The sequence below is a fragment of the Salmo salar genome, chromosome ssa12, assembly GCF_905237065.1.
Source record: "Salmo salar chromosome ssa12, Ssal_v3.1, whole genome shotgun sequence".
Lineage (NCBI taxonomy): Eukaryota > Metazoa > Chordata > Actinopteri > Salmoniformes > Salmonidae > Salmo > Salmo salar.
Genome location: NC_059453.1, coordinates 10,909,902 through 10,936,772, shown reverse-complemented (window position 1 = coordinate 10,936,772; position 26,871 = coordinate 10,909,902). Strand labels below are relative to the sequence as shown.

The window sequence follows — 26,871 nt, the reverse complement described above, 5'->3', positions numbered from 1 at the left end:
AACGTTGTATAGCATAAATCATTAGGGCCTTTTTAACCAGAACATGAATAATATTCAAGGTGGACGAATGCATACTCTTTTATAACGTATTGGAACGAGGGTACCCAACATGAAGTAGCGCGCCAGGTGTCTAATGGGACATCACCGTTCCATGGCTCTTGTTCGGTCAGATCTCCCTCCAGAAGACTCAAAACACTTTGTAAAGGCTGGTGACATCTAGTGGAAGCAATAGGAAGTGCCAAAATATTCCTAAACCCCTGTGTTTTTCAATGGGATAGGTTTAAAGTCAATACAACACATCAGGTATCCACTTCCTGTCAGAAAATGTCTCAGGGTTTTGCCTGCCAAATGAGTTCTGTTATACTCACAGACACCATTCAAACAGTTTTGGAAACTTTAGAGTGTTTTCTATCCATATATAATAAGTATATGCATATTCTAGTTACTGGGTAGGATTAGTAACCAGATTAAATCGGGTACATTTTTTTTATCCAGACGTGCAAATGCTGCCCCCTAGACCCAACAGGTTAAGGTAGCTAGGTGGGACGACCACATACAGAACATTCATCTTAAGGTAGCTAGGTGGGACGACCACATACAGAACATTCATCTTAAGGTAGCTAGGTGGGACGACCACATACAGAACATTCATCTTAAGGTAGCTAGGTGGGACGAACACATACAGAACATTCTGAAAATATTCAGACCCTTGGACTTTTTCTGTTACGTTACAGCCTTATTCTAAAATGGAATACATCGTTTCTTTCCCTCATCAATTTACACACTATACTCCATAATGACAAAGCAAAAACATTTTTTTAGAAACTTTTGCAAACGTATAAAAAATGTAAAACTGAAATATCACATTTATATAAGTATTCAGACCCTTTACTCAGTACTTTGTTGAAGCACCTTTGGCAGCGATTACAGCCTCGAGTCTTCTTGGGTATGACGCTACAAGCTTGACACACCTGTATTTGGGGAGTTTCTCCCATTCTTCTCTGCAGATCCTCTCAAGCTCTGTCAGGTTGGATGGGGAGCGTCGCTGCACAGCTATTTTCAGGTCTCTCCAGAGATGTTCGATAGGGTTCAAGTCCAGGCTCTGGCTGGGCCACTCGAGGACATTCAGAGACTTGTCCCGAAGCCACTTCTGCGTTGTCTTGGCTGTGTGCTTAGGGTAGTTGTTCTGCTGGAAGGTGAACCTTTGCCCCAGTCTGAGGTCCTGAGCGCTCTGGAGTAGGTTTTTTGACAAACTCCAAGCGACCTGTCAGGTGCCTTTTACTGAGGAGAGGCTTCCGCCTGGCCACTCTACCCTAAAGGCCCGATTGGTGGAGTGCTGCAGAGACTCCAATCAAGTTGTAGAAACATCTTAAGGATGATCAATGGAAACAGGATGTACAGTGGCTTGTGAGAGTATTCACCCCCTTGGCACTTTTCCTATTTTATTGCCTTACAACCTGGAATTAAAACATATTTTTTGGGGGGGGTTGTATCATTTGATTTACACAACATGCCTCCCACTTTGAAGATGCTAAATATTTTGGAAACAGGATGCACCTGAGCTCAATTTCGAGTCTCATAGTAAAGGGTCTGAATACTTATGTAAATAAGGTATTTATGTTTTTACATTTTTAATAAATTAGTAAACATTTTTAAAAATCAGTTTTTCACTTTGTCAGTATGGGGTATTGTGTGGAAGGATGAGGATTTTTTTAAAATGTTATTTAATCAATTTTAGATTAAGGCTGTAACTTAACAAAATGTGGAAAAAGGGAAGGGGTCTGAATACTTTCTGAATGCACTGTTTCACAGTCTAGTAGGAAAAGACAACCTGTTTTATTTCGGAGGGTGGGAGCTGTAGGGGCGGGACGGCCAAGAGTGCTCGGGTTGGGATGTGTTTAGCCTGAAGGGAGGAGCAGTTCCCCTTGCTGTCGTCTGAACGTGTGTGTGTGTGTGTGTGTGTGTGTGTGTGTGTGTGTGTGTGTGTGTGTGTGTGTGTGTGTGTGTGTGTGTGTGTGTGTGTGTGTGTGTGTCGTCTTTGACATGGGGGTTACAGCAGTTTTCTTTCGTTTCATTCTGCCCGCCTCACAGTCTGCAGCTTCCTGTCAATGTGTCACCACGGTTACCATAAGCCAACCCAGTTACAGGAACAAGTCTTGTTTCTCTTTGCGACCCTAACACAGTCATAACGCAGCCCAGAACACAACCACAACCTTTAAACAGCACAGTCAAGGGGTGTCCACATACTTTTGGCCATGTAGTGTTCATACAGTACCAGTCTTTAAACAGCACAGTCAAGGGGTGTCCACATACTTCTGGCCATGTAGTGTCCATACAGTACCAGTCTTTAAACAATACAGTCAAGTGGTGTCCACATACTTCTGGCCATGTAGTGTCCATACAGTACCAGTCTTTAAACATCACAGTCAAGGGGTGTGCACATACTTCTGGCCATGTAGTGTCCATACAGTACCAGTCTTTAAATAACACAGTCAAGGGGTGTCCACATACTTTTGGCCATATAGTGTCCATACAGTACCAGTCTTTAAACATCACAGTCAAGGGGTGTCCACATACTTCTGGCCATGTAGTGTCCATACAGTACCAGTCTTTAAATAACACAGTCAAGGGGTGTCCACATACTTTTGGCCATATAGTGTCCATACAGTACCAGTCTTTAAACATCACAGTCAAGGGGTGTCCACATACTTCTGGCCATGTAGTGTCCATACAGTACCAGTCTTTAAATAACACAGTCAAGGGGTGTCCACATACTTCTGGCCATGTAGTGTCCATACAGTACCAGTCTTTAAATAACACAGTCAAGGGGTGTCCACATACTTCTGGCCATGTAGTGTCCATACAGTACCAGTCTTTAAACAACACAGTCAAGGGGTGTCCACATACTTCTGGCCATGTAGTGTCCATACAGTACCAGTCTTTAAACAACACAGTCAAGGGGTGTCCACATACTTCTGGCCATGTAGTGTCCATACAGTACCAGTCTTTAAACAACACAGTCAAGGGGTGTCCACATACTTCTGGCCATGTAGTGTCCATACAGTACCAGTCTTTAAATAACACAGTCAAGGGGTGTCCACATACTTCTGGCCATGTAGTGTCCATACAGTACCAGTCTTTAAATAACACAGTCAAGGGGTGTCCACATACTTCTGGCCATGTAGTGTCCATACAGTACCAGTCTTCTGTCTCTCAGCAGTTGGTTGGTCTGCTCTCTTCCTTCTCCTCTACTTCGGGTTTCACTTCTCTCTCTCTCTCACTCTCACTTCTTTCTCTCTTCTTCAAGACACTGTAGTTTCTCTCTCTCTCTCTCTCTCTCTCTCTCTCTCTCTCTCTCTCTCTCTCTCTCTCCATCCCTCCATCCAGTTGCTGAGTCACAGTAAAACTGTAAGACAGAGAGGGAGCAATAGAAGCGTTCAGATATATTGTCCCTCTCGTGTCTGTCTTATGTCTCCTGTCATAAATAGGTTCCGTTTGCTGTCTACTAAACAACTCACCACCAGCAGAACCACAGCAAATTAAATATCTAGCATATTTATCTAAGAAGTCTCTCTATATCTTTCTATGTCATCCCATGTCCATCTATGTCATCCCATGTCCCTGTATGTCTGTGTTTCAGGTGATAGACACCTTGTCCATTCTGTCCCACTCACCCATCTCCGTCCGGAAGGGTTTCCAGTAAGTTACCAAACTCTACAAACTCAACCATTCTATTTTCTTCTTCATTGGAAAGTAAAACACTATCTTTGTCTTCTCTCTCTCTCTACCTCCCCCATCTCTCTCTCTCCCCACCTCCCCCATCTCTCCTCTCTCTCTCTCTCTCTAGGTCTTTCCCAATAGAAGGCTGTATTACTGATGATGATATCTACAACGGTCTCTCTGACCAGATTGAGTAAGTTACTGTCTGTGTGTGTGTGTGTGTGTGTGTGTGTGTGTGTGTGTGTGTGTGTGTGTGTGTGTGTGTGTGTGTGTGTGTGTGTGTGTGTGTGTGTGTGTGTGTTGAATGATAATGACAAATTTTATCCTCCCTCTCTCCCTATCCCCCCTCTCTATCTCTCCTCCCTATCCCCTCTCTCTCTCCCCTCTCTCTCTCCCTCCCCTCTCCCTATCCCCCCTCTCTCTCTCTCCCTCCCTCTCTCTCTCCTCCCTCCCCTCTCTCTCTCCCTCCCCTCTCTCTCTCCCTCCCTATCCTCTCTCTCCCTCCCACCCTCCCCTCTCTCTCTCTCCCTATCCTCTCTCTCCCTCCCTATCCTCTCTCTCCCTCCCTATCCTCTTCTTCTCTCTCCTCCCTATCCCCTCTCTCTCTCCCTCCCCTCTCTCTCTCCTCCCTATCCCCCCTCTCTCTCCTCCCTGTCCTCTCTCTCTCCTCCCTATCCCCTCTCTCTCTCTCTCCCTCCCCTCTCACTCTCCTCCCTATCCCCCCTCTCTCTCCTCCCTGTCCTCTCTCTCTCCCTCCCCTCTCTCTCTCCTCCCTATCCCCTCTCTCTCTCCCTCCCCTCTCACTCTCCTCCCTATCCCCCCTCTCTCTCCTCCCTGTCCTCTCTCTCTCCCTCCCTCCTCTCTCCTCCCTATCCCCCCTCTCTCTCTCTCTCCTCCCTCCCCTCCCCCCCCTCCTCTCTCTCCCTCTCAGTGAAACAGTGGACGAGGATGATGATCTTTATGACTGTGTGGAGGATGAGGAGAATGAGGGGGATGAGATATATGAAGACCTGATGAGGGCCGATGAGCCATCGGAGACGGTGAGAGAACACAACGGTCAATACTACCAGAGACGTGGCTATGTTAACTCAGCTACGTTGTTTTCACACTTAAAGGATGGGGATAGGAGCTGTTTTTACACTCGGGAATGGTCATTTTATGGTTGTGTTATGGTCCTGTTTTATGGTTGTGTTTTGGTTGTGTTTTGGTTCTGTTATGGTTTTGTTATTGTTGTGTTTTGGTTTTGTTATGGTTTTGTTATGGTTGTGTTTTGGTTCTGTTATGGTTATGTTATGGTTGTGTTTTGGTTCTGTTATGGTTCTGTTATGGTTATGTTACGGTTGTGTTATGGTTGTGTTACGTTACAGCAACAGAAGATGAAGGTGAATAACAGAGAATGTTATGGTTATGGTTGTGTTAAGGTTGTGTTACGTTACAACAGCAGAAGGTGGAGGTGGATAAGAGAGAATGAACCAGATGGGGTTGTGTTATGGTTGTGTTATGGTTGTGTTACGTTACAGCAGCAGAAGATGGAGGTGGATAAGAGAGAATGAACCAGATGGGGTTGTGTTATGGTTGTGTTATGGTTGTGTTACGTTACAGCAGCAGAAGATGGAGGTGGGTGGATAAGAGAGAATGAACTAGATGGGGTTGTGTTATGGTTGTGTTATGGTTGTGTTACGTTACGTTACAGCAGCAGAAGATGGAGGTGGATAAGAGAGAATGAACCAAATGGGGTTGTGTTATGGTTGTGTTATGGTTGTGTTATGGTTGTGTTACGTTACAGCAGCAGAAGATGGAGGTGGATAAGAGAGAATGAACCAGATGGGGTTGTGTTATGGTTGTGTTAAGGTTGTGTTACGTTACAGCAGCAGAAGATGGAGGTGGATAAGAGAGAATGAACCAGATGGGGTTGTGTTATGGTTGTGTTATGGTTGTGTTACGTTACAGCAGCAGAAGATGGAGGTGGATAAGAGAGAATGAACCAGATGGGGTTGTGTTATGGTTGTGTTAAGGTTGTGTTACGTTACAGCAGCAGAAGATGGAGGTGGATAAGAGAGAATGCTGCCTGCAGGAGATCAGACTGACAGAGGAGAAATACACTGACACACTGGAGTCCATATTACAGGTAGTACTCTGTCTCTGTCTCTCTGTCCCTCCTTCTCTCTGTCTCTCTGTCCCTCCTCTCTGTCTCTCTGTCCCTCCTTCTCTCTGTCCCTCCTCTTCTGTCTCCATCATTCTCTCTCTCCTTCTCTCTCGCTCTCTCCCTCCTTCTCTCCCCCTCTCTCTCTCCCTCCTCTCTCTCCCTCCTTCTCTCTCTCTCTCTCTCCCTCTTTCTCTCTCTGCTGTCAAACTTAACTGGATCTCTGTCTGTGTGCGTAGCACTTTATGAAGCCCCTCCAGAAGTTCCTTCAGCCTCACGACATAGAGAGCATCTTCATCAACACGGCGGTATGGCATTCTGTTCTTCCTTCTGTACAGAGTACTAGTATTTTGTATATACACTGACTATACCAAACATTAACAACACCTTTCTAATAATATGGAGTTGCCCTTTTGACCTCGGAACAGCCTCAGTTCGTCGGGGCTCGGACACTGCAAGGTGTCGAAAGCGTTTCCACAGGGATTCTGGTCCATGTTGACTCCAATGCTTCCCACAGTTGTGTCAAGTTGGCTGGATGTCCTTTGGGTGGTGGACCATACTTGGTGGACCATACTACACACGGGAAAATGTTGAGCGTGAAAAACCCAGCAGCGTTGCAGTTCTTGACATAAACCAGTGCGCCTGTCACCTACTACCATACCCTGTTCAAAGGCACTTACATATTTTGTCTTGCCCATTCACCCTATTGACTGACACACGTACACAATCCATGTCTCAATTTGTCTCAAGGCTTAAAAATCCTTATTTAACCTGTCTCCTCCCCTTCATCTACACTGACTGAACCCCAATAAGGGATCATAACTTTCACCTGGATTCACCTGGTCAGTCATGGGAAGAACAGGTGTTCCTAATGTTTTGTATAGTGACTGTAGAATGAAGTCATTATCTCCATAGTTGTGTGTAAACTGTGTGTGTGTATAGGGTAAACTGTGTGTGTATAGGGTAAACTGTGTGTGTATAGGGTAAACTGTGTGTGTATAGGGTAAACTGTGTGTGTATAGGGTAAACTGTGTGTGTACAGGGTAAACTGTGTGTGTATAGGGTAAACTGTGTGTGTATAGGGTAAACTGTGTGTGTATAGGGTAAACTGTGTGTGTATAGGGTAAACTGTGTGTGTATAGGGTAAACGTGTGTGTGTATAGGGTAAACTGTGTGTGTGTATAGGGTAAACTGTGTGTGTATAGGGTAAACTGTGTGTGTGTATAGGGTAAACTGTGTGTGTGTATAGGGTAAACTGTGTGTGTACAGGGTAAACTGTGTGTGTGTACAGGGTAAACTGTGTGTGTGTATAGGGTAAACTGTGTGTGTGTATAGGGTAAACTGTGTGTGTGTATAGGGTAAACTGTGTGTGTATAGGGTAAACTTGTGTGTATAGGGTAAACTGTGTGTGTATAGGGTAAACGTGTGTGTGTATAGGGTAAACTGTGTGTGTATAGGGTAAACTGTGTGTGTGTATAGGGTAAACTGTGTGTGTGTATAGGGTAAACTGTGTGTGTGTATAGGGTAAACTGTGTGTGTGTATAGGGTAAACTGTGTGTGTATAGGGTAAACTGTGTGTGTATAGGGTAAACTGTGTGTGTGTATAGGGTAAACTTGTGTGTGTATAGGGTAAACTGTGTGTGTATAGGGTAAACTGTGTGTGTGTATAGGGTAAACTGTGTGTGTGTATAGGGTAAACTGTGTGTGTATAGGGTAAACTGTGTGTGTGTATAGGGTAAACTGTGTGTGTGTATAGGGTAAACTTGTGTGTGTATAGGGTAAACTGTGTGTGTGTATAGGGTAAACTGTGTGTGTGTATAGGGTAAACTGTGTGTGTACAGGGTAAACTGTGTGTGTATAGGGTAAACTGTGTGTGTGTACAGGGTAAACTGTGTGTGTATAGGGTAAACTGTGTGTGTATAGGGTAAACTGTGTGTGTATAGGGTAAACTGTGTGTGATACAGGGTAAACTGTGTGTGAGACAGGGTAAACTGTGTGTGAGACAGGGTAAACTGTGTGTGAGACAGCCCCCAACATATGAAATCATAATTTCCCTCCTCCTCCCCCTCTTACCCCTCTCTCTCTCTACCTCCTCCCCTTCTTACCCCCCTCTCTCTCTCTCTACCTCCTCCCTCTCTCTCTCTACCTCCTCCGTCTCTCTCTCTACCTCCTCCCCCTCTTACCCCCCTCTCTCTCTCTACCTCCTCCCCTCCCTCTCTCCGACTCTCTCTGTAGGATCTGGCTGTAACCCATCGTAGTCTGCTGGGGGAGATCCAGACCTCTATCTTAACCCTGAAGGCCGAGAACCTTTACCAGGTCTTCATCAACTATAAAGAGAGGTAGAGAAATACACCGTTATCAGCAAGGCAAATCTCAAAGGCTTGATTAGAAAGGGATATAAGGGCTGGAAAGATTATGTAAAAGGATTATAAACTGGCTGGTTCCAGTCCTGAATGCTGATTGGCTGACAGCTGTGGTATATCAGACCGTATACCACAGGTATGACAAAACATTTGTTTTTACTGCTTTAATTACGTTGGTAACCAGTTTATAATAGGAATAAGGCACCTTGTGGGTTTGTGATATATGGCCAATATACCACGGCTAAGGGCTGTATTCAGGCACTCGGCGTTGCGTCGTGCTTAAGAACAGCCCTTAGCCATGGTATATTGGCCATATACCACACACCGTCGGCCTTATTGCTTAAATATATCTCTCTCTCCCAGGTTGTTGCCGTATGGGCGGTACTGCAGTCAGGTGGAAGCAGCTACTAAACACCTGGACAAGATGTCCGCCATGAAGGAAGGAGTCAGAATGAAACTAGAGGTGAGAATAGTGGTGGATACATCACCCATATGAAACATGGAGGAGGACAGAAAGGTGGATACATCTCTGAAGTAGCTTATTCTCTTTAATTTACACTGAACTAATCTCTCCTCTCCTCTCCTCTCCTCTCCTCTCCTCTCCTCTCCTCTCCTCTCCTCTCCTCTCCTCTCCTCTCCTCTCCTCTCCTCTCCTCTCCTCTCCTCTCTAGGAGTGCTCTAAGAGGGCTAACAGTGGCAGGTTTTCTCTGCGTGATCTACTCATGGTTCCCATACAGAGAGTCCTCAAATACCACCTACTGCTCCAGGTACACAACGTGTGTCTGTGTTGTGTGTGTTTTATTAACACACATGTGGCTTAAATGCATCACTGTTAATAGTGTAATGTGATTACCAGGAGCTGGTGAAACACACCTCTAGCACTACAGAGAAAGAAAACCTTCGGACAGCTCTAGACGCCATGAGAGTGAGTTGACCTTCCTCTTCCAGACTTTACTGATACTAACAGGACAAGCATGAGTTCCTCTTCCAGACTTTACTGATACTAACAGGACAAGCATGAGTTCCTCTTCCAGACTTTACTGATACTAACAGGACAAGCATGAGGTCCTCTTCCAGACTTTACTGATACTAACAGGACAAGCATGAGTTCCTCTTCCAGACTTTACTGATATTAACAGGACAAGCATGAGTACCTCTTCCAGACTTTACTGATATTAACAGGACAAGCATGAGTTCCTCTTCCAGACTTTACTGATACTAACAGGACAAGCATGAGTACCTCTTCCAGACTTTACTGATATTAACAGGACAAGCATGAGTTCCTCTTCCAGACTTTACTGATATTAACAGGACAAGCATGAGTTCCTCTTCCAGACTTTACTGATACTAACAGGACAAGCATGAGTTCCTCTTCCAGACTTTACTGATACTAACAGGACAAGCATGAGTTCCTCTTCCAGACTTTACTGATACTAACAGGACAAGCATGAGTTCCTCTTCCAGACTTTACTGATATTAACAGGACAAGCATGAGGTCCTCTTCCAGACTTTACTGATACTAACAGGACAAGCATGAGTTCCTCTTCCAGACTTTACTGATACTAACAGGACAAGCATGAGGTCCTCTTCCAGACTTTACTGATACTAACAGGACAAGCATGAGTTCCTCTTCCAGACTTTACTGATATTAACAGGACAAGCATGACACAAACATGTGAAGGAGTACTGAGCTGTTTTTCTCTGTTTGTGCGTGCGTTCATTTGTACGTGTGTGTGTGTGTGTGTGTGTGTGTGTGTGTGTGTGTGTGTGTGTGTGTGTGTGTGTGTGTGTGTGTGTGTGTGTGTGTGTGTGTGTGTGTGTGTGTGTGTGTGTGTGTGTGTGTGTGTGTGTGTTTCAGGACCTGGCTCAGTGTGTGAACGAGGTAAAGAGAGACAATGAGATCATCAAACAGATCACCACCTTCCAGTTGTCTATAGAGAACATGACTCAGTCTCTGGCTCTGTACGGACGACCCAAGATAGATGGAGAACTGAAGATCAGCTCCTCAGAGAAGAAGTCCAAACAGGACAGGTGTGTGGTGGGGGGGTCACATTGTGGGTCAGTGGGAGGGGGGGGGCTGTTTGTGTGTCACAGTATGTGTTAGTCTGTGTGTGTGGGGAGGGGTCACAGTGTGTGTTAGTCTGTGTGTGTGGGGAGGGGTCACAGTGTGTGTTAGTCTGTGTGTGTGGGGAGGGGCTCACAGTATGTGTTAGTCTGTGTGTGTGGGGAGGGGTCACAGTATGTGTTAGTCTGTGTGTGTGGGGAGGGGTCACAGTATGTGTTTGTGTGTGTGGGGAGGGGTCACAGTGTGTGTTAGTCTGTGTGTGTGGGGAGGGGTCACAGTATGTGTTAGTCTGTGTGTGTGGGGGAGGGGTCACAGTGTGTGTTAGTCTGTGTGTGTGGGGAGGGGAGGGGTCACAGTGTGTGTTAGTCTGTGTGTGTGGGGAGGGGAGGGGTCACAGTGTGTGTTAGTCTGTGTGTGTGGGGAGGGGAGGGGTCACAGTGTGTGTTAGTCTGTGTGTGTGTGGGGAGGGGTCACAGTATGTGTTAATCTGTGTGTGTGGGGAGGGGTCACAGTGTGTGTTAGTCTGTGTGTGTGGGGAGGGGAGGGGTCACAGTGTGTGTTAGTCTGTGTGTGTGGGGAGGGGAGGGGTCACAGTGTGTGTTAGTCTGTGTGTGTGGGGAGGGGTCACAGTATGTGAGTGTGAGGTCTGTATTGTTGTTTTACTACGTTGTGTGTGTGTGTGTGTGTGTGTGTGTGTGTGTGTGTGTGTGTGTGTGTGTGTGTGTGTGTGTGTGTGTGTGTGTGTGTGTGTGTGTGTGTGTGTGTGTGTGTGTGTCAGGTATGCGTTCCTGTTTGACAAGGCCATGCTGGTGTGTAAGAAGAAGAGTGGAGAGACGATGGAACTGAAGGAGATTATAGACCTGCAGTACTTCCAGCTACGAGACGAGACCACCGGGGAGAAGGACAGCAAGAAGGTAGCTTAATCTGCTCTTCTCCTCCTTCTCTTCTCCTCCTCCTCTTCTCTTCTCTTCTCTTCCCCTCCTCTTCTTCTCTTCTCTTCTCTTCTCTTCCCCTCCTCTTCTTCTCTTCTCTTCTCTTCTCTTCTCTTCTCTTCTCTTCTCTTCTCTTCTCTTCTCTTCTCTTCTCTTCTCTTCTCTTCTCTTCTCTCCTCCTTCTCTTACCTTGTCTTCTCCTTCTCTTCTCCTCTTCTCTTCTCTTCTCTTCTATTTTCTTGTCTTCTCTTGTCTTCTCTTCTTGTCTTCTCCTCCTTCTCTTGTCTTGTCTTCTCTTCTCTCCCCACATCTTGTACAAAACTTATCCCGTGTGTGTGTGTGTGTGTGTGTGTGTGTGTGTGTGTGTGTGTGTGTGTGTGTGTGTGTGTGTGTGTGTGTGTGTAGTGGTCCCATTTTTTCCTGCTTATAGACTGTTATGGGAAGTCAGGATACGACCTGTTCTTCAAGACCAGAGATCTCAAGAAGAAATGGCTGGAGCAGTTTGAGATGGCCCTGTGAGTCATACAATACAGCATGGATGGAGGGAGGGAGGGATTGGTGCATGGATTGGTGGATGGAGGGAGGGAGGGATTGGTGCATGGATTGATGGATGGAGGGAGGGAGGGAGGGAGGGATTGATTAATGGACAGACTGACTGATGGATTGATTTATTTGGTTGGTTGATTGTGTGATTGATCGGCAGGTCCAACATGTGTCCAGAGAACTGTACTGCCAACAGTCATGACTTCCAGATGCACTGCTTTGAAGATACCACCTCCTGCAAGGCCTGCTGTATGCTTCTCAGGTATACACACACACACACACACACACACACACACACACACACACACACACACACACACACACACACACACACACACACACACACACACACACACACACACACACACACACACACACACAAGCTCCTCAGATCCACAAAAAGTTCTACAGCTGCACCATCATGAGCATCTTGACTGGCTGCATCAACTCTTGGTATGGCAACTGCTCGGCCTCTGACCGCAAGGCACTGCAGAGGGTAGTGCGTATGGCCCAGTACATCACTGGGGCTAAGCTGCCTGCCATCCAGGACCTCTACACCAGGCGGTGTCAGAGGAAGGCCCTAAAAATGGTCAGATTCCAGCAACCCAAGTCATAGACTGCTCTCTGTGCTACCGCACGGCAAGTGGTACCATCAGCTCTGGAACCAACAAGGCCCTGAACAGCTTCTACCCCCAAGCATAAGACTGCTAAATAGTTAGTTAAATAGTACTCTTCATACAGACAGATAGATAGAAAGATAGATAGATTGACTTCTCACAATCTCTCTCTCCTTCTTTCTTTCTCTAATCTCTCTCTCCCTCTCTCTCTTTAATCTATCTCTCTCTATACTCCCTCCCTCCTCCTTTCTCTCTGTCTCTCTCCTCTCTCTCTATACTCTCTCTCCTTCTCTCTCTTTCTCTCTCTCTCCTTCCTTCTCTCTCTATACTCGCTCCCTCCCTCCTTCTCTCTCTCTCTCTCAGGGGGATATTCTTCCAGGGCTATCGTTGTAGTCGTTGCAGAATGGCCGCTCATAAAGAATGTCTGGGAAGAGTACCAGGCTGCGGACGCAACACAGGTAGTACCACTAAAGTGTGTGTGTGTGTGTGTGTGTGTGTGTGTGTGTGTGTGTGTGTGTGTGTGTGTGTGTGTGTGTGTGTGTGTGTGTGTGTGTGTGTGTGTGTGTGTGTGTGTGTGTGTGTGTGTGACTGTATGTTTTCTGCAGGTGTGTGTAGTGTTGTACACTCAGCTGTGTTGTGGTTTGTATTTCAGACCACTCAGGGACCGTGAAGAAGGTAAGGCTCCTTTCAGAGGCTCTTTATCTGGCAGCGTGTCACTATAGTACTGAGTAATGACTGTGTGAGCTAGGAACATTTTACGGCAGGAACTTGTACAGCTGAGGGGTGTGTACTACAAAGCAGGGTCAATAGCCGGTTAACCTGCCTACATATTCTGAAATAACAGATGTATTGTGGGGATGGAAAAAGGGGATACTTAGTCAGTTGAACAAATCAATGCATTCAACCCAAATGTGTCTTCTGCGTTTAACCCCACCCCTCGGAATCAGCGAGGTCGCTGGGGGGGGGGGGAGGCTTAATCGTCGTCCTGGTGACCAGCTTGAATTGCCTCTCACTGCTTTCTGTCTCGCTCTCTCTCAATTCAATGGGCTTGGGAAACATGGTCTAATTGAGTCAACAACCAAAAACACAAACTTTAGTGAAGCTTTCTTAGTGACAAACAAAGAGGTGTAATGGGTTCCTACTAAATAATGTGTCTCATTAAGCTTACTTCATTATTCAATGTTTTACTGCATCAGAGATAGCGTACACAGACGTTTTGGCTTTACAGCCTTCTTCCGTGTGTACAGGAGGTACAATTTTATTTGAATTCAAGTCAGCATTTGTAAAGAACAACAGATGAGCAGCAGCTGGTTCTAATCAAGGTTGACCCTCATCGGCCAATCAGGACCTGTATGCAAATGAGTCAGAAAAAGATCCAGAATAATAGGGTATGAGAGCAGGTTGATCAGGTGTCCGCTCACCTAAACACATCACATCAATTCATGAGGAAGTTCATTACACCTCTTTGTCTGTCTGAATTCACAGGGTTTTACTCACCAGCCAAGGTTCCCTTCTGATAAGCTTTCTTAATGAACCAGAACATCTAGAGTTATTTCTGGTTGTTTATCAAAGTTCGCTGGCTAACTCATTGATCCTGCTTTGTAGTATACCCCTCTGGAGTGTGTTGTCTCTTCTAGTTAGTTGTATATCTGTGAGTCTGTTCTAATGGGTAGTTTATCTGTGATCTGTGAGTCTGTTCTAGGGGGTTGTATATCTGTGATCTGTGAGTCTGTTCTAGAGGGTTGTATATCTGTGATCTGTGAGTCTCTTCTAGTGGGTTGTATATCTGTGATCTGGGAATCTGTTCTAGAGGGTTGTATATCTGTGACCTGTGGGTCTGTTCTAGTGGGTTGTATATCTGTGATCTGGGAATCTGTTCTAGAGGGTTGTATATCTGTGACCTGTGGGTCTGTTCTAGTGAGTTGTATATCTGTGACCTGTCTTGTTCCTACAGAATAAGAAGTCAGCTTCTCACAGACAAGCCAGTCCAGGTGAGGATCCCGGAAGTAGAGTAACATTATAGAACTGAATCAAGTTGGGATTAGATTAGAATGGGAACGTTTTTAACTGAACTCAATTCAAATCAATTCAAATCAAGGGGCTTTATTGGCATGGGAAACATATATTAACATTGTCAAAGCAAGTGAAGTAGATAATAAACAAAAGTGAAATAAACAAATCAAAAAATAACAGTAAACATTACACTCACAAGTTTCGAAGAAATATACACATTTCACATTTCATATGTCTATGTACAGGGTTATAATGATGTACAAATAGTTAAAGTACAAAAGGGAAAATAAATAAACATAAATATAAGTTGTATTTACAATGGTGTTTGTTCTTCACTGGCTGCCCTTTTCTTGTGGCAACAAGTCACACATCTTGCTGCTGTGATATCACACTGTGGTATTTCACCCAGTAGATATGGGAGTTTATCAAAATTAGATTTTTTCCCAAATTCTTTGAAGGTCTGTGTAATCTGAGGGAAATATATGTCTCTAATATGCTCATACATTTGGCAGGAGGTTAGGAAGTGAAGCTCAGTTTCCATCTAATTTTGTGGGCAGTGTGCACATAGCCTGTCTTCTCTTGAGAGCCAGGTCTGCCCACGACGGCCTCTCTCAATAGCAAGGCTATGCTCACTGAGTCTGTACATAGTCAAAGCTTTCCTTAAGTTTGGGTCAGTCACAGTGGTCAGGTATTCTGCCACTGTGTACTCTCTGTTTAGGGCCAAATAGCAGTCTAGTTTGCTCTGTGTTTTTGGTGATTTCCTTCCAATGTGTCAAGTAATTCTCTTTTAGTTGGTTGGGTCTAATTGTGCTGCTGTCCTGGGGCTCTATGGGATCTGTTTGTGTTTGTGAACAGAGCCCCAGGACCAGCTTGCTTAGGGGTCTCTTCTCCAGGTTCATCTCTCTGTAGGTGATGGCTTTGTTATGGAAGGTTTGGGAATCGCTTCCTTTTAGGTGGTTGTAGAATTTAACAAATTATCTTTCTCTCTCTCTCTCTCTCTCTTCGCTCTCTCTCTCAGGCCTTCCTAAAATGGAGGTGTGTCAGGAGTACTATGGTTTGCCTCCGCCCCCTGTAGCGTTCGGCCAACCACTGCACCTCTCCATGGGTGATGTCATCGAACTGACAAGAGCCGAGGCCGACCTAACGTGGTGGGAGGTGAAACAAACACACATGCACACACACACAGTGCAGGCAGAGCATGCTTCCTGTAGTGTGAGTGTGTGGGAGGGTGGAGATAACGTCTCTGTCTCTCTCTCTCTCTCTCTCTCTCTCTCTCTCTCTCTTTCTTTCTTTCTTTCTTTCTTTCTTTCTTTCTTTCTTTCAAAGGGGTTTTATTGGCATGGGTATTACAAGAGTGTTTGTTCTTCACTGGTTGCCCTTTTCTTTTGGCAACAGGTCACACATCTTGCTGCTGTGATGCCACCCTGTGGTATTTCACCCAATAGATATGGGATTTTATCAGAATTCAATTTGTTTTCGGATTCTTTGTGGGTCTGTGTAATCTGAGGGAAATATGTGTCTCTAAAATGGTCATACATTTGGCAGCTCTGTTTTTTGTTAATTCTTTCCAATGTGTCTAGTAATTATCTTTCTGTTTTCTCATGATTTGGTTGGGTCTAATTGTGTTGCTGTTCTGGTTGTAGAATTTAACAGCTCTTGTCTGGATTTTGATAATTAGCGGGTATAGTCATGCATTATTTGGTGTTTTACGTTGTACACAGAGGATGTTTTTGCAGAATACTGCACGCAGAGTCTCAATATGGTGAGATCTCACAACCATAAAGGGCAAAGGGTTCTATAACTGATTCAGGTATTTAGCCAGATCCTAATTGGGATGTCAAATTTTATGTTCCTTTTGATGGCATAGAAGGCCCTTCTTGTCTCTCAGCTCGTTCACAGCTTTGTGGAAGTTACCTGTGGCACGGATGTTTAGGCTGAGGTATGTATAGGTTTTTTTGTGCTCTAGAGCAACGGTGTCTAGATGGAATTTATATTTGTGGTCCTGGCAACTGGACCTTTTTTGGAACAGCATTATTTTAGTCTTACTGAGATTTACTGTCAGGGTCCAGGTCTGACAGAACCTGAGGAGAAGATCTAGGTGCTGCTGTAGGCCCTCCTTGGTTGGAGACAGAAGCACCAGATCATCAGCAAACAGTAGACATTTGTGATGCCGGGTGCTGTAGACTGTTCTAGAGCCCTGGCCATGTTTTAATTTATTTATTTATTTCACCTTTATTTAACCAGGTAGGATAGTTGAGAACAAGTTCTCATTTACAACTGCGCCCTGGCCAAGATAAAGCGTAGCAATTTGACACATACAACAACACAGAGTTACACATGGAATAAACAAAACATACAGTCAATAATACAGTAGAAAAAAGAAAACAAAAAGTCTGTATACAGTGAGTGCAAATGAGGTAAGATAAGGGAGTGAAGGCAATAAACAGGCCATGGTGGCGAAGTAATTACAATATAGCAATTAAACACTGGAATGGTAGATGTGCAGAAGATGAATGTGCAAGTAGAGATACTGGGGTGCAAATGAGCAAGATAAATAAATAAATACAGTATGGGGATGAGGTAGGTAGAGAGATGGGCTGGGTGGTTGTCATCAACATATACATCAACATTCTGCTGATGTAGATCAAGCTGCATCCCTGTCTCACTACAAAGCCTTGTGGAAATACATTTGTGTGTTTTTCTGCCCATTTTATTGCAGACTTGTTATTTGTGAAATGTTATGTCATATGCAAATTTGTCTCCACTTTTGTGGATTGGGGTGATCAGTCCTTGGTTCCAAATATTGGGGAAGATGCCAGAGCTGAGGACGATGGTAAAGAGTTTTAGTATAGCCAATTGGAATTTGTGGTCTGTATATTTGATCATTTCATTGAGGATACCATCAACACCACAGGCCTTTTGGGTTGGATGGTTTTATTTTGTCCTGTAGTTCATTCAAGGTAACTGGAGAATCCAGTGGGTTCTGGTAGTCTTTAATAGTTGATTGTAAGATTTGTATTTGATCATCTATATGTTTTTGCTGTTTGTTCTTTGTTATAGAGCCAAAAAGGTTAGAGTTGTGGTTTACCCATACATCTCCGTTTTGTCTAGATAACTCTTTGTGTTGTTGTTTGTTTAGTGTTTTCCAATTTTCCCAGAAGTGCTTAGAGTCTATGGATTCTTCAATTACATTGAGCTGATTTCTGACGTGCTGTTCCTTCCTTTTCCTTAGTGTATTTCTGTATTGTTTTAGTGATTCACCACAGTGAAGGTGTAGGCTCAGGTTTTCTGGGTCTCTATGTTTTTGGTTGGACAGGTTTCTCAATTTCTTTCTTAGGTTTTTGCATTCTTCATCAAACCATTTGTCCTTGTTGTTCATTTTCTTAGGTTGTCTGCTTGACATGTTTAGATCTGATAGGGAAGCTGAGAGGTCAAATATACTGTTAAGGCTTTCTACTGCCATGTTTAGATCTGATAGGGAAGCTGAGAGGTCAAATATACTGTTAAGGCTTTCTACTGCCAAGTTTACACCTTCACTATTACAGTGGAACGTTATGTCAGGAAGTTGTCTAGAAGGGATTGAATTTGTTGTTGCCTAGTTGTTTTGTTGGTAGGTTTCTACACTACTTTCCTTCCATCTATAGCATTTCTTAATATTACTCAGTTCCTTCGGCTTTGATGCCTCATGATTGAGTATTACTCTGTCCGAGTATATTGTGATTTTGCTGTGGTCTAATAGGGGTGTCAGTGGGCTGACTGTGAATATCAGTGATAAAGTCATCTACGGTACTACTGCCAAGGGATGAGCTGTAGGTGTCCTCCTTACCGTAGGCGTCCCCTCCAAGCCTACCATTTACTATGTACATACCCAGCGTCCCCTCGAAGCCTACCATTGACTATGTACATACCCAGCGTCCCCTCGAAGCCTACCATTGACTATGTACATACCTAGCGTCCCCTCGAAGCCTACCATTTACTATGTACATACCCAGCGTCCCCTCGAAGCCTACCATTGACTATGTACATACCCAGCGTCCCCTCGAAGCCTACCATTGACTATGTACATACCCAGCGTCCCCTCGAAGCCTAACATTGACTATGTACATACCCAGCGTCCCCTCGAAGCCTACCATTTGACTATGTACATACCCAGCGTCCCCTCGAAGCCTACCATTTGACTATGTACATACCCAGCGTCCCTCGAAGCCTACCATTGACTATGTACATACCCAGCGTCCCCTCGAAGCCTACCATTGACTATGTACATACCCAGCGTCCCCTCGAAGCCTACCATTGACTATGTACATACCCAGCGTCCCTCGAAGCCTACCATTGACTATGTACATACCCAGCGTCCCCTCCAAGCCTACCATTGACTATGTACATACCCAGCGTCCCCTCCAAGCCTACCATTTACTATGTACATACCCAGCGTCCCCTCGAAGCCTACCATTTACTATGTACATACCCAGCGTCCCCTCGAAGCCTACCATTTACTATGTACATACCCAGCGTCCCCTCGAAGCCTACCATTTACTATGTACATACCCAGCGTCCCCTCGAAGCCTACCATTGACTATGTACATACCCAGCGTCCCCTCGAAGCCTACCATTGACTATGTACATACCCAGCGTCCCCTCGAAGCCTACCATTGACTATGTACATACCCAGCGTCCCCTCGAAGCCTACCATTTACTATGTACATACCCAGCGTCCCCTCGAAGCCTACCATTGACTATGTACATACCCAGCGTCCCCTCGAAGCCTACCATTGACTATGTACATACCCAGCGTCCCCTCGAAGCCTAACATTTACTATGTACATACCCAGCGTCCCCTCGAAGCCTACCATTTACTATGTACATACCCGGCGTCCCCTCGAAGCCTACCATTGACTATGTACATACCCAGCGTCCCCTCGAAGCCTACCATTTACTATGTACATACCCAGCGTCCCCTCGAAGCCTACCATTGACTATGTACATACCCAGCGTCCCCTCAAGCCTACCATTGACTATGTACATACCCAGCGTCCCCTCGAAGCCTACCATTTGACTATGTACATACCCAGCGTCCCCTCGAAGCCTACCATTGACTATGTACATACCCAGCGTCCCCTCGAAGCCTACCATTGACTATGTACATACCCAGCGTCCCCCTCAAGCCTACCATTGACTATGTACATACCCAGCGTCCCCTCGAAGCCTACCATTGACTATGTACATACCCAGCGTCCCCTCGAAGCCGACCATTTGACTATGTACATACCCAGCGTCCCTCGAAGCCTACCATTGACTATGTACATACCCAGCGTCCCTCGAAGCCTACCATTGACTATGTACATACCCAGCGTCCCCTCGAAGCCTACCATTGACTATGTACATACCCAGCGTCCCCTCGAAGCCTACCATTGACTATGTACATACCCAGCGTCCCCTCGAAGCCTACCATTTGACTATGTACATACCCAGCGTCCCCTCGAAGCCTACCATTTACTATGTACATACCCGGCGTCCCCTCGAAGCCTACCATTTACTATGTACATACCCAGCGTCCCTCGAAGCCTAACATTTACTATGTACATACCCAGCGTCCCCCTCGAAGCCTACCATTGACTATGTACATACCCAGCGTCCCCTCGAAGCCTACCATTGACTATGTACATACCCAGCGTCCCCTCGAAGCCTACCATTTGACTATGTACATACCCAGCGTCCCCTCCAAGCCTACCATTTACTATGTACATACCCAGCGTCCCCCCGAAGCCTACCATTGACTATGTACATACCCAGCGTCCCCTCCAAGCCTACCATTGACTATGTACATACCCAGCGTCCCCTCCAAGCCTACCATTGACTATGTACATACCCAGCGTCCCCTCGAAGCCTACCATTGACTATGTACATACCCAGCGTCCCCTCGAAGCCTACCATTGACTATGTACATACCCAGCGTCCCCTCGAAGCCTACCATTGACTATGTACATACCCAGCGTCCCCTCGAAGCCTACCATTTACTATGTACATACCCGGCGTCCCCTCGAAGCCTACCATTTACTCTGTACATACCCGGCGTCCCCTCGAAGCCTACCATTTACTATGTACATACCCAGCGTCCCCTCGAAGCCTACCATTTACTATGTACATACCCAGCGTCCCCTCGAAGCCTACCATTTACTATGTACATACCCAGCGTCCCCTCGAAGCCTACCATTTACTATGTACATACCCAGCGTCCCCTCGAAGCCTACCATTTACTATGTACATACCCAGCGTCCCCTCCAAGCCTACCATTTACTATGTACATACCCAGCGTCCCCTCGAAGCCTACCATTTACTATGTACATACCCAGCGTCCCCTCCAAGCCTACCATTTACTATGTACATACCCAGTGTCCCATCCAAGCCTACCATTTACTATGTACATACCCAGCGTCCCCTCGAAGCCTACCATTTACTATGTACATACCCAGCGTGCGACAGAGCTGCAGTTGTGACCTGTTTTTGTTGGTTATGTTGTCGTAGTTGTGTCTAGGGGGGCATATGGGGGAGGGAAGGCTGTCACCTCCAGGCAGGTGTTTGTCCCCCTGTGTGCTGAGCGTCAGGTTCTTGTCCAGTTCTGGCATCTCTGGTATCTCTCTCTCTCTGGCATCGCTTTCTCTCTCTCTCTCTGGCATCGCTCTCTCTCTGGCATCGCTTTCTCTCTCTGGCATCGCTTTCTCTCTCTGGCATCGCTTTCTCTCTCTCTGGCATCGCTTTCTCACTCTCTCTCTGGCATCGCTCTCACTCTGGCATCGCGTTCTCTCTCTCTCTGGCATCGCGTTCTCTCTCTCTCTCTGGCATCGCTTTCTCTCTCTCTCTCTGGCATCGCTCTCTCTTTGGCATCTCTCTCTCTCTGGCATCTCTCTCTCTCTCTTTTATTTAATACAACCTGCTAACAAGGCCTATTATTCCTGTCAGTAATTCCTAGCGTATTAATGAGTAATACCATTGTAACATGTACTTTGTAGTAAATCATTTCTGTACAATAATGTGCTACAGGAAGCACTGTTAGACACCGAGTTGTTCTAGTCGTCTGATTGGTCTGCTGTGTGTGTCACTCAGGGCAAGAACGTGACGATTGGTCAGATGGGTTGGTTCCCCTGCAGTAAGGTCCAGCCCTTCATCTCTGTGAGTACCACTGACTTTAAACAGTGATCTAGGAGTAAATCCGGGATTCAATCTGATCGTGGGTTATAGGCATCTTGGTTACACATGGGTTAGATCATCACCAGTGGAAATATTTCACTGTGTATGTAGCATACATGTTGTTGATTACACATGCCATGTTATAGGTTTAGGTTACACCGTGTCTGGTATTGATAGAAATACTAACATGTTTTATTAAGAGCTTCAGGAAGCATGGGTTGTGTTCTCAAAACTGTCTGACCTCTCTCCCCAGAGACCAACTCCTGACCTATCCGACTTCCTATGGTGAGTAATGATACCATTCTATTTACACCTGGTATCACTCATACCGATGTTCTAGATATGCACCACCTGGTATCAATCATACCGATGTTCTAGATATGCACCACCTGGTATCACTCATACTGATGTTCTAGATATGCACCACCTGGTATCACTCATACCGATGTTCTAGATATGTACTACCTGCAATCTTAGAAAAAGGGGTTCCAAAAGGGTTCTCCTGCTGTCCCCATAGGAGAACCCTTTTTGGTTCCAGGTAGAACCCTTTCCACAGATGGAAAGGGTTCTAGGTTTGGAAGTGTTCTGTGTTTGAAAATATATAGCAATCATGGTAAAGGATTTGTACTGTTCTAACGTAACTGCAATGGGTTCTAGGTTTGGTCATTTAAGTGATTTGGGTTCTAGGTTTGCGGGGAACATGGACCGGTCAGCGGCGAAGAACCTCCTGATTTCACGGTCGGACGGAACGTTTCTGGTCCGCCAGAAAGACGGAGGAGAGTTCGCAATCAGCCTCAAGTGAGCCCGCCTCCTTACTGGCCAATCAGAAAGGCGCTGTCTGACAACTGGCAATCTTCCTCTTTCACACACATATTCTTACTCTCTCTCTCACACACACACTGATTCTCATTCACTCTGTCTCCTCCAGGTTTAACATGGACATCAGACACATCAAGATCACGTCAACAGAAGGCCTCTACCGCATCAACGAGAAGAAAGCATTCAAAGGATTAATCGTACGTCATTCCCCTTCTCTCCCTACCCTCCTCATCTCTCTCCCTCTTCCTCCCATCTCTCTCCCTACCCTCCTCATCTCTCTCCCTCTTCCTCCCATCTCTCTGTCTACCCTCCTCATCTCTCTCCCTCTTCCTCCCATCTCTCTGTCTACCCTCCTCATCTCTCTCCCTCTTATCTCTCTGTCTACCCTCCTCATCTCTCTCCCTTTTCCTCCCATCTCTCTGTCTACCCTCCTCATCTCTCTCCCTCTTCCTCCCATCTCTGTCTACCCTCCTCAACTCTCTCCCTCTTCCTCCCATCTCTGTCTACCCTCCTCATCTCTCTCCCTCTTCCTCCCATCTCTGTCTACCCTCCTCATCTCTCTCCCTCTTCCTCCCTTCTCTCCCTACCCTCTTCATCTCTCTCCCTCTTCCTCCCATCTCTGTCTACCCTCCTCATCTCTCTCCCTCTTCCTCCCTTCTCTCCCTACCCTCTTCATCTCTCTCCCTTTTCCTCCCACATCTCTGTCTACCCTCCTCATCTCTCTCCCTCTTCCTCCCATCTCTGTCTACCCTCCTCATCTCTCTCCCTCTTCCTCCCTTCTCTCCCTACCCTCTTCATCTCTCTCCCTCTTCCTCCCATCTCTGTCTACCCTCCTCATCTCTCTCCCTCTTCCTCCCATCTCTGTCTACCCTCCTCATCTCTCTCCCTCTTCCTCCCATCTCTGTCTACCCTCCTCATCTCTCTCCCTCTTCCTCCCATCTCTGTCTACCCTCCTCATCTCTCTCCCTCTTCCTCCCATCTCTGTCTACCCTCCTCATCTCTCTCCCTCTTCCTCCCATCTCTGTCTACCCTCCTCATCTCTCTCCCTCTTCCTCCCATCTCTGTCTACCCTCCTCATCTCTCTCCCTCTTCCTCCCATCTCTGTCTACCCTCCTCATCTCTCTCCCTCTTCCTCCCATCTCTGTCTACCCTCCTCAACTCTCTCCCTCTTCCTCCCATCTCTGTCTACCCTCCTCATCTCTCTCCCTCTTCCTCCCTTCTCTCCCTACCCTCTTCATCTCTCTCCCTCTTCCTCCCATCTCTGTCTACCCTCCTCATCTCTCTCCCTCTTCCTCCCACATCTCTGTCTACCCTCCTCATCTCTCTCCCTCTTCCTCCCATCTCTGTCTACCCTCCTCATCTCTCTCCCTCTTCCTCCCATCTCTCTGTCTACCCTCCTCATCTCTCTCCCTCTTCCTCCCATCTCTCTGTCTACCCTCCTCATCTCTCTCCCTCTTCCTCCCATCTCTGTCTACCCTCCGCATCTCTCTCCCTCTTCCTCCCATCTCTGTCTACCCTCCTCATCTCTCTCCCTCTTCCTCCCATCTCTGTCTACCCTCCTCATCTCTCTCCCTCTTCCTCCCATCTCTGTCTACCCTCCTCATCTCTCTCCCTCTTCCTCCCATCTCTGTCTACCCTCCTCATCTCTCTCCCTCTTCCTCCCATCTCTGTCTACCCTCCTCAACTCTCTCCCTCTTCCTCCCATCTCTGTCTACCCTCCTCATCTCTCTCCCTCTTCCTCCCTTCTCTCCCTACCCTCTTCATCTCTCTCCCTCTTCCTCCCATCTCTGTCTACCCTCCTCATCTCTCTCCCTCTTCCTCCCACATCTCTGTCTACCCTCCTCATCTCTCTCCCTCTTCCTCCCATCTCTGTCTACCCTCCTCATCTCTCTCCCTTTTCCTCCCATCTCTCTGTCTACCCTCCTCATCTCTCTCCCTCTTCCTCCCATCTCTGTCTACCCTCCTCAACTCTCTCCCTCTTCCTCCCATCTCTGTCTACCCTCCTCATCTCTCGCCCTCTTCATCCCATCTCTATCTACACTCCTCATCTCTCTCCCTCTTCCTCCCTTCTCTCCCTACCCTCTTCATCTCTCTCCCTCTTCCTCCCATCTCTGTCTACCCTCCTCATCTCTCTCCCTCTTCCTCCCTTCTCTCCCTACCCTCTTCATCTCTCTCCCTTTTCCTCCCACATCTCTGTCTACCCTCCTCATCTCTCTCCCTCTTCCTCCCATCTCTGTCTACCCTCCTCATCTCTCTCCCTCTTCCTCCCTTCTCTCCCTACCCTCTTCATCTCTCTCCCTCTTCCTCCCATCTCTGTCTACCCTCCTCATCTCTCTCCCTCTTCCTCCCACATCTCTGTCTACCCTCCTCATCTCTCTCCCTCTTCCTCCCATCTCTGTCTACCCTCCTCATCTCTCTCCCTCTTCCTCCCATCTCTGTCTACCCTCCTCATCACTCTCCCTCTTCCTCCCATCTCTCTGTCTACCCTCCTCATCTCTCTCCCTCTTCCTCCCATCTCTCTGTCTACCCTCCTCATCTCTCTCCCTCTTCCTCCCATCTCTGTCTACCCTCCTCATCTCTCTCCCTCTTCCTCCCATCTCTGTCTACCCTCCTCATCTCTCTCCCTCTTCCTCCCACATCTCTGTCTACCCTCCTCATCTCTCTCCCTCTTCCTCCCATCTCTGTCTACCCTCTTCATCTCTCTCCCTCTTCCTCCCATCTCTGTCTACCCTCCTCATCTCTCTCCCTCTTCCTCCCATCTCTCTGTCTACCCTCCTCATCTCTCTCCCTCTCATCCCTTTTTCTTCTTCTTTTGTAAATATAAACAACATGTTTACTTTTCTTTTTTGTAAAGCACTTTGGACCTTCATCTTTCTCTCCTCTCCCCTCCCCTCATCTCCCCCTCTCTTTCTGCCCCATCTCCCCCTCTCTTTCTGCCCCATCTCCCCCTCTCTCTCTCCCCTATCTCTCTGTTAGGAGATGGTTCAGTTCTACCAGCAACATTCACTAAAGGAGTATTTTAAAGATGTGGACACCACCCTCCAGACCCCCTTCAACCAGCCTGAACAGAGTGACACACCCTTCAACACACCCTCCCCAGGTACACAAACACACACCACCCTCCAGACTCTCTTCAACCAGCCTGAACAGAGTGACACACCCTTCAACACACCCTCCCCAGGTACACAAACACACACCACCCTCCAGACTCTCTTCAACCAGCCTGAACAGAGTGACACACCCTTCAACACACCCTCCCCAGGTACACAAACACACACCACCCTCCAGACCCCCTTCAACCAGCCTGAACAGAGTGACACACCCTTCAACACACCCTCCCCAGGTACACAAACACACACCACCCTCCAGAACACCCTTCAACCAGCCTGAACAGAGTGACACACACCCTCCCCAGGTACACAAACACACACCACCCTCCAGACTCTCTTCAACCAGCCTGAACAGAGTGACACACCCTTCAACACACCCTCCCCAGGTACACAAACACACACCACCCTCCAGACTCTCTTCAACCAGCCTGAACAGAGTGACACACCCTTCAACACACCCTCCCCAGGTACACAAACACACACCACCCTCCAGACCCCCTTCAACCAGCCTGAACAGAGTGACACACCCTTCAACACACCCTCCCCAGGTACACAAACACACACCACCCTCCAGACTCTCTTCAACCAGCCTGAACAGAGTGACACACCCTTCAACACACCCTCCCCAGGTACACAAACACACACCACCCTCCAGACTCCCTTCAACCAGCCTGAACAGAGTGACACACCCTTCAACACACCCTCCCCAGGTACACAAACACACACCACCCTCCAGAACACCCTTCAACCAGCCTGAACAGAGTGACACACCCTTCAACACACCCTCCCCAGGTACACAAACACACACCACCCTCCAGACCCCCTTCAACCAGCCTGAACAGAGTGACACACCCTTCAACACACCCTCCCCAGGTACACAAACACACACCACCCTCCAGACTCTCTTCAACCAGCCTGAACAGAGTGACACACCCTTCAACACACCCTCCCCAGGTACACACACACACACACACACACACACACACACACACACACACACACACACACACACACACACTCTCAAGACTTCCTACAAACCTCAACTTATTTCCTTCCATAACCTCAAATATAAGTACTCTCAAATACTGTATGTTTCAACGCACACAAACCCACGCTCACCTCTCTTCCTCTCCTGTAGGTGGAAGTATGCGTTCATTCGGCACAGCTAGGGCCAGGTATGACTTCTCAGCCAGGGACCGTACAGAGCTGTCTCTGAGAGAAGGAGACACAGTCAAGGTCCTGTCTAAGAAGGCTCACAATGGATGGTGGAAAGGAGAGGTCTATGGACGGGTGAGGACCAACACACACCGTCACACACACAGTACACACACACAGTACACACGCACACAATCAACACA

At 46.8% G+C, this 26,871-nt stretch overlaps 1 protein-coding gene across 2 annotated transcripts in view; it reads left to right on the top strand.

Annotated features, from left to right (window-relative positions):
* LOC106593543 (proto-oncogene vav) overlaps nucleotides 1-26,871 on the top strand; it is a 44,748-nt gene that overhangs the window by 16,224 nt on the left and 1,653 nt on the right. The window contains exons 4-26 of one of the 2 annotated variants that reach the window (XM_045690667.1): nucleotides 3,641-3,699; nucleotides 3,848-3,913; nucleotides 4,652-4,760; nucleotides 5,753-5,848; nucleotides 6,103-6,171; nucleotides 8,099-8,202; nucleotides 8,590-8,689; nucleotides 8,898-8,993; nucleotides 9,083-9,151; nucleotides 10,085-10,257; nucleotides 11,070-11,205; nucleotides 11,629-11,738; nucleotides 11,927-12,028; nucleotides 12,747-12,841; nucleotides 13,036-13,058; nucleotides 14,338-14,374; nucleotides 15,415-15,551; nucleotides 21,501-21,566; nucleotides 21,838-21,869; nucleotides 22,272-22,382; nucleotides 22,513-22,600; nucleotides 25,380-25,503; nucleotides 26,652-26,803. In XM_045690667.1, the coding sequence (XP_045546623.1) occupies nucleotides 3,641-3,699; nucleotides 3,848-3,913; nucleotides 4,652-4,760; nucleotides 5,753-5,848; nucleotides 6,103-6,171; nucleotides 8,099-8,202; nucleotides 8,590-8,689; nucleotides 8,898-8,993; nucleotides 9,083-9,151; nucleotides 10,085-10,257; nucleotides 11,070-11,205; nucleotides 11,629-11,738; nucleotides 11,927-12,028; nucleotides 12,747-12,841; nucleotides 13,036-13,058; nucleotides 14,338-14,374; nucleotides 15,415-15,551; nucleotides 21,501-21,566; nucleotides 21,838-21,869; nucleotides 22,272-22,382; nucleotides 22,513-22,600; nucleotides 25,380-25,503; nucleotides 26,652-26,803 (2,154 nt within the window). The remainder of the gene's footprint in view (nucleotides 1-3,640; nucleotides 3,700-3,847; nucleotides 3,914-4,651; nucleotides 4,761-5,752; nucleotides 5,849-6,102; nucleotides 6,172-8,098; nucleotides 8,203-8,589; nucleotides 8,690-8,897; nucleotides 8,994-9,082; nucleotides 9,152-10,084; nucleotides 10,258-11,069; nucleotides 11,206-11,628; nucleotides 11,739-11,926; nucleotides 12,029-12,746; nucleotides 12,842-13,035; nucleotides 13,059-14,337; nucleotides 14,375-15,414; nucleotides 15,552-21,500; nucleotides 21,567-21,837; nucleotides 21,870-22,271; nucleotides 22,383-22,512; nucleotides 22,601-25,379; nucleotides 25,504-26,651; nucleotides 26,804-26,871) is intronic. The other variant, XM_045690668.1, reaches the window with a different exon arrangement.